This window comes from Osmerus mordax, chromosome 14 (genome assembly GCF_038355195.1).
Source record: "Osmerus mordax isolate fOsmMor3 chromosome 14, fOsmMor3.pri, whole genome shotgun sequence".
In the NCBI taxonomy this organism is placed as follows: domain Eukaryota; kingdom Metazoa; phylum Chordata; class Actinopteri; order Osmeriformes; family Osmeridae; genus Osmerus; species Osmerus mordax.
This window is the reverse complement of record NC_090063.1, coordinates 8,843,098-8,849,780: the sequence shown is the minus strand read 5'-3', so window position 1 is coordinate 8,849,780 and position 6,683 is coordinate 8,843,098. Positions and strand designations below refer to the sequence as shown.

General features: G+C 46.0%; 1 protein-coding gene across 1 annotated transcript; it reads right to left on the bottom strand.

The window, feature by feature from the left end:
- Positions 1-1,373: 1,373 nt before the first annotated feature.
- On the bottom strand, positions 1,374-5,797 carry sparcl1 (SPARC-like 1). Its single transcript, XM_067250267.1, has 11 exons — positions 5,744-5,797; positions 4,697-5,413; positions 4,573-4,654; positions 4,076-4,470; positions 3,714-3,819; positions 2,911-3,032; positions 2,653-2,773; positions 2,341-2,477; positions 2,075-2,223; positions 1,567-1,715; positions 1,374-1,402 (listed from the first exon to the last, which is right to left on the bottom strand). Exons 1-11 carry the CDS (start codon positions 5,795-5,797, stop codon positions 1,374-1,376), a joined length of 2,061 nt encoding a protein of 686 aa, XP_067106368.1.
- Positions 5,798-6,683: the final 886 nt, after the last annotated feature.

Below are 6,683 nucleotides of genomic sequence, written 5' to 3'. Positions count from 1 at the left end.
GTAGAACGTTCCAGAAACAGTAAACGGTACACATAAAGACAGGAAGCCACTGTACATCTCCTGAGAAGAATCGTACATATTGAAAAGGTAGCAGCAGTGTGCGTACCTTTGCCTCTGCGCTGCCCGACCCCGCTCCTCCAGCGTCCACCTGAAACACCAGGAGAAGAAACATGAGAGGCATCCCAATGGATCTACAGTGTTGTAGGACATGTCTTTCATTCTTACCAGTAGTGCAAAGATTGGAAACATGACCCAAAGAAAGCATAACATGATGTTCTCTTCTACAAAGAGATGTAAACAAGGCAAGCAATACAAAGCAAGACTTATCAAAGTTTGATCTTATTCTGTTGATGAAGTGTGTTTGAGTGATGAAGTGGAGACAATGTGCTTTTAAAGAGGACTCCCTCCATCTGTCCAACTGTTCACAGTCCAATCAGAGTCAAGCTCCAAAGCTGATCTCAACATGTTAGTCATTCTCACCCTCTTGACCATGTAAAAGACCAAAGCTCACAATTAGGATGTATTTCTGGAGGATGTGTGGATCATGACCTAGTTGGGTTAACCCCAGCTTTAGAGTCTGATGTCCTCAACGCTCATGCTTTCATTATCTACAGAGCGGGAAGGTCATTTTTACTGTCATGTGTGGTGTTCATTGTGAGAGGTACATTTAGGGAATGAGAAATGTGTCGAGGTCAAAAAAAGATTTTATTAGAATTGTTAAAGAAGACAACAGAAAGAAGTGAAACACAATTAACATGTACAGCATTCAACACTCAGTACTTCTTTTCATGGAAATAAATAACTTCTTCAAACTCAATTTTGTTTTGTTTCATAGAGAAATGTCATGCTTGTATGTGGCTTATGACCAACAGTATTTTAATATATTCCAAAATATATATATGTATTTTTAAGATTCAGCACAACAGTAAAACTGGTAAGACATTGATGACACAGTATATAATATGGTTTTCTCAGTCAGCTATGAAGGAGAGATTGTAAACTTTGTCCCTTTAGGAATGCGATCAAAACACTATTATTATTCAAGGTTAAAATATAATTTCCTTCTTATCAGCTAACACACAGAAATTCTACCGGATGCATCTACATATCACAGAATATAAACACATGTAAAGACCCAAATGGTCTGCCTTTGTCTGTTTTAAGGCACAGTCAAAGTAACACAAAATATCATCTTCCATTTACCAGGAAGAATGGCCAAGACACAGAGATGATAATTTCTGTTTTGTTCTAGTTATCTATACTTGTTCAGGGCACACCGTGACTGACTCAGCCAACCTCTCCTGTTCAGGTAATGGTGTGTTGTCTCTGCTTGCTCTGTCATAAAGACAGTTGATTAGGTACAGAGAAGAAGCTCAGAAAAGCAGGTTGACGTCCATATCCTCTGTTGGGCCAAAAATAGGACAATATGTCAATTAAGGTCTCTGACCATACAGCCTGGTCTAACACTAACCCCAGAGGGCCAACAACACAACCTCACCACACATCAGCCAAAGTAGAAACCAAAATGGCATCCAAACTGAACGGTTAGAGAAAGCACTTCCTCACCGTTCTTGATGCCAAAGCAGTGAGCCCACTCCCTGAAGGACACCTGCTTGTCCTTGTCGACGTCACACTCCTGGAAGAACAGGGAGGTGCAGTGCTCCATGGGAACGAGGGGGACCCTGAGAGGGGCCAGCTCCGTGTGGGACAGGAGCCTGGGAGGGTTGACATAGAGGGGAAGGATGAGGGTGCACCAGGTTGACATAGGGGGGAAGGATGAGGGCACCAGAAGGGGGAAGGAAGGGGAGATAAGCGGAAGGGGGAGGGGGGATGCATGTATGGGTCTGAATGCTCACCTGGAGTTTCTAATGATCATATTACATAAAGCTTACATATGAAATATATACAAGTCAGCAATGGGAATCAATGCTGAATTTTTGTCCCAGTGTGATGGATAACTGACCTGAGTATTATATCCATGCTTGGTTTCATAAACTGTACATTCTTGTTTCATGAACATTAACTGCTTGTTAGTTTCTATCAACCATTCGATACCTTCCTGATGTCTGAATACCTGTCTGCTGGGTGCTGGTCCATTTGGGCAAACTGCCAGTGGACAGGGTATATGTACATGTTGTAGTTCTTCTCAAAGTCTTGAGCAAGCAGCTCTATGGGATGGTCTCCGGCGTGGAGACGTCTCTCGCTCTCAAAGATCTTCCTCACCTGAGGGGTTTTGGGATATGGTCATTTTATGAATGATTCTTTTCATATTTAGATCAACTTTAGGGATCTTAGAAGGTTTACAGTCAAACAGTTATCCATCAAGTGTTTCATTCTTACTCTGAAGCGCTGTTTAGAAGTGAGGAACCCAGGAGTCTTGCTGTCGTGTTCGTAGAGTTGCAACAGTACGTTCTTCAGCCAGTCCCTCATACGCAGAGGAAACTGGACCAACTCTGAGCTCAGACATGGGGCTATGACTGAGAGACAGAGGAAGAGAGGGGGGGATTTACAGAGAGATAAACACAGTGATGATGGGAAAAGAAGTGGTAGAAAATACAGTGTGAATTTGTTTCAGTTCAACCCATTTTCTGTCGCTACTTCTAGGAGACTGGCAGATGATTGGCATGGTGGTTGGGACGGTGGCCATCTTACGTTTGCAGGGCCCGGTGTAGTCCAAGTGGAGCCTATGGCCCCTCCTGGTTCCCTCCAGGTTGCACTTAGTAGCAAACAGGTCGCATGAGGTATCATAAGTGGTGTTATCAGATCCACAAACCTACAACAAATGTATACATTGCATTAAAAAGCAATTGGTATTGTAGCTAAATACTACACTCCAAATTTTTTCTTCCATGGTTTCCTTCCAACCTTCCATCCACAACTTGTGGAGCCCTCCAAAGACATTGCACTCACATGGTCAACGTCCGACTTGCTGTGAGGACAGGCGGAGGGCTGCTGGCACACACAAGTGGGCTTGTTGTCCTCGCCCAGCTTGCAAGTCTTCCCACGCTTGCAGTGGAAGGTATCACAGGGGTCTGAGGGGAACACAAACAGAACAGGAATGTAGGTTCTCCTCAGACCCAGAAGATACATATATGTATGTACCGTACAGTAAATAACCTGATTTTGATAGAACCCAAACCTATCAGCAAAGCTATTTCACGCTACTGTGTTAACTATCATGTCCATCCATAATGTTTAGTTGTTGTTGCATGTATTCATCATGGCCCTCCCTGTCCTGGCTGGATGCCGTAGGGACTAGGGAACACAAGCACTACATCCACAGTACACCAGAGCCCTACATTCCAGAGCTGCAGTAGTTTGTACAGAGCCTGAATTCAACATGATCTCTCTCATTGACTCCTTAAGCTGGACACAGTTGTGTTTTGGTAGTGACCGTGAAAATGAATGACACTATTATTCTGGGAGGGTTAGTAAAACGGGCCAGTCAGCATATTTATATATTTATTTATTGAGTGTATGTGTTCATGTGTGTGTGTGTGTGTGTATGTGAGAGAGAGAGAGAGAGAGAGAGAGAGAGAGAGAGAGAGCTAATGTGTCTGCTTGAGCATGAGTGTGTGTGAGAGAGAGAGAGAGAGAGAGAGAGAGAGAGAGAGAGAGAGAGAGAGAGAGAGAGAGAGAGAGAGAGAGCTAATGTGTCTGCTTGAGCATGAGTGTGTGTGAGAGAGAGATTTAACCGCTGAATTGACACTTACCAGAGGATGCTTCTCCTCTGTGAATGCTGGTCCATAGAGAGGGCCTGGTCCTGGGGTAGAGATCCACCCTGGCCCTGACTTGGACTGGGTTCATGCCCACTGAAGCCTTTGAACAACACACCATAGAGGGAGACACATTAAATAACCATGAAAAAGAAGGGCATAGCACACTGTATAGCCATGATGAAGAACAGCTAAGTGCATTAATGTGGATTTTCAGTTTTATATTGCTTGGTCACAGTTAAATTGGCCATTCAAATTTCAATTAATTTAAATGTTAATGAATTGTATTTGTGAATGGGCCTTGTCACACTATGACAGTTACTGTTAACACTAATGCCCTGCATACTGTATGTATTTACCCATTTCCCAGCCCTCTTCCTCTGTGGCTTGTTGACAGCATTGTCAGCGGGCAAGCTGTGCTCCACCTGTCCTTCGGACTTCTGGGAGTCCTGGCTGGTCTGTCCTGCTTGGGCCTCATCCCTCTGAGCGTCCTGGCTGGCCTCATCCCTCTGAGCGTCCTGGCTGGCCTCATCCCTCTGAGCGTCCTGGCTGGCCTCATCCCTCTGAGCGTCCTGGCTGGCCTCATCCCTCTGAGCGTCCTGGCTGGCCTCATCCCTCTGAGCAGGGTGCTTCCTCACCCTCAGATTCTTCTTCATCTTCCTTATCTTTCCTTTGGTGTGGCTGATGCTCTCCTTTTCCTTGTCCTCCTCCCTACTCCCATCCAGCTCCACGCTATTCTTAGAATCCTGGTCAACTTCTGGGCTGTCCTCTTCCTGAGTGGAGCTATTCTCCTGGGGTACAGCCTGGGAATCTTTGCCCGGGTTTTTGTTTTCCTCTGGGAGTTTTTCTTCGTCACTCACCTCCTCGTCCTCCAACGCTTCCGTGTTTTGAACATCTTGTTGTGACTCGTAGTCGTCGATTGTAGTGGGGATTTCTTCCTCAGTGGCAGTCTCTTCCTCCTTTTGCTCCGACGCCTTCACTTCATCCAATGTTTTCTCTTCCAAGAGGAGCCGAGTGTGATCAGCGAGGGGTTTCCCTTCAGGGGTCTGAGTCTCCAGGGGCATTGTGTAGTCCATGTCATTGGGGATATCAGACTCTGTGCTGCTACCTATTTCCTTCACATCAGCCCCTTGCTCTCCCTCTCCATCCACAGCCAAGGACTCCTCCTCCTCCTTTTGCTTATCAGCAGCTTCCTCCTCTTCACTATCCTCCTCCTCTTCCTCACTATCCTCCTCCTGCACATTCTTGTCAGTCTCTTCCTCTTCCTCCCCCTTTACCTCTACCTCTTTCACACTGACCCCTTCTTCATCCTCCCCTTCCTTCTCCACCTCTCCCTCCACCTCCACCTCTCCCTCCACCTCCACCTCTCCCTCCACCTCTTCCTCTTGCTTGGCAGTGACCTCCTCCACAGTCCCGGCAGATTCTATCTCTACCTTTCCTTCCTCTTCCCCCACGTCCTCTGCCGCCACCTCCTCCCTGGCCTCCTTCTGCAGGAGATCCACCAGCTCCTCTTGGCTCAGAAGGACTGGGGTGCTTCTCTTGCTTTCCTCGTCCCCTTCCTCCCTCTCCTCCTCCTCCTCCTTGTCAGCGTTAGCGTTGTCCTGGGAGCTCAGCTCCTCGTCCTCCAGTTCTAGACTGCTGGCCTTTATGTTGGTGGGAAGGACCTGGCCCTTGTTGGCCCCTTCAGAGACAGCATCCTGAGTGACCAGGTTGTAAAGTATGAGTGTTACTGTAAACGCAATGGGATTCCAAGACAACTTGGTGCTAGATGAAGGAGTCACTTTACAATGTCTACTTTCATGACAAAGGGGTCCTATCCTAACGGAAAGGACTGTGGGAATTCCCTAACCCTAACACAACCTGAATGCTCCATACTGTACCTTTTCAGTCGTTGTGTGTGAGGACTTGACTGAAGCTTGGTGTTTTTCATGAGGTTTGCCTTTGACCTTGAGGACAGTGAAGGATTGGATGTAAATGGTGTTGCATGTTGAAACACTGAGTTTACTGAGAAAGAAGGTGCTACTCACAGACACTGCAAATGCTGAGGCCAACAAGCAGACGAACAGCAAACTGGTCCCCATACCTACAACAGGAGAAATTATGTCGGTCCAATTAGATTTAACTGCAATTCAGGGAATCCTAAAGTATGGATATTGTCACTGAGCATTGCATGATTCTTGCAACAGAAGACCGGAGCCACAGAAATGAATGATAAACAGATATCATTCAAATCTTGGGTCCAAGTGAAGTGACGATCCAGTACAAGGACGTCTCAGCCCCTCAGCAGCCTGACTGTTCTTACGCAAACAACATGCGGGGGGCGTCCTTTCCCCCCCGTGTGTCTGTATGCTGCCAAGACAGCCGTGATGACACAGAGGCCTCCCAGGTCCGTTGCCACGGAGATGGGCAGCGTGATGCGCCCCCTCTCACAGTGGTTGAGTTGGGGGAGCGGGTGAGGGGGTGAGGGGGTGAGGGGGTGAGGGCTAAAGCAAACACCACAACCCACCAGACTGGAAAAAGAACCGACAAAGTCCACAAACTTTTTTTGTCTCTCAGGGGGAGCTACAATGCAGGCATTACTGGATCAACCCTGGGAGACAATAAACCCATGAAGCCCCAAGCCTCCAGAAAAGGGAGTGGGGGTTCTTAAAGCAGTCCTGTCAAATATAATACATCACTGACAAGTTATTGAGACTGCGTAATGTTCAAATATTGTGCAATGTTAGAAATACTTCAATTAGTGAGTTCTAAAGAAGCCATCATTCTCATGTCAATAAAGAATAATAATGAGAAAATCCAATTGTGCATGATTTGGTATGCATTGTAAAACAAGACAATTTTTCATTACTTAAACAAACACATTCTGCGGTATGTTGATATTAATACTTAACTTCCAAAACACAATTGTACAATCATTGTAAAATTATTAATGCCCAGTTTTATAATATGTTGCTATAAATCAAAAAG

Coding starts and splice junctions, on each gene's coding strand:
- sparcl1 (XM_067250267.1), bottom strand. CDS start 5,797: ATGGGGACCAGTTTGCTGTTCGTCTGCTTGTTGGCCTCAGCATTTGCA. Junction 4,655..4,696: donor AAGAGAAAACATTGGATGAA/GTGAAGGCGTCG, acceptor ACTGCCACTGAG/GAAGAAATCCCCACTACAAT. Junction 3,033..3,713: donor CAGAGGAGAAGCATCCTCTG/GTAAGTGTCAAT, acceptor TGTTCCCCTCAG/ACCCCTGTGATACCTTCCAC.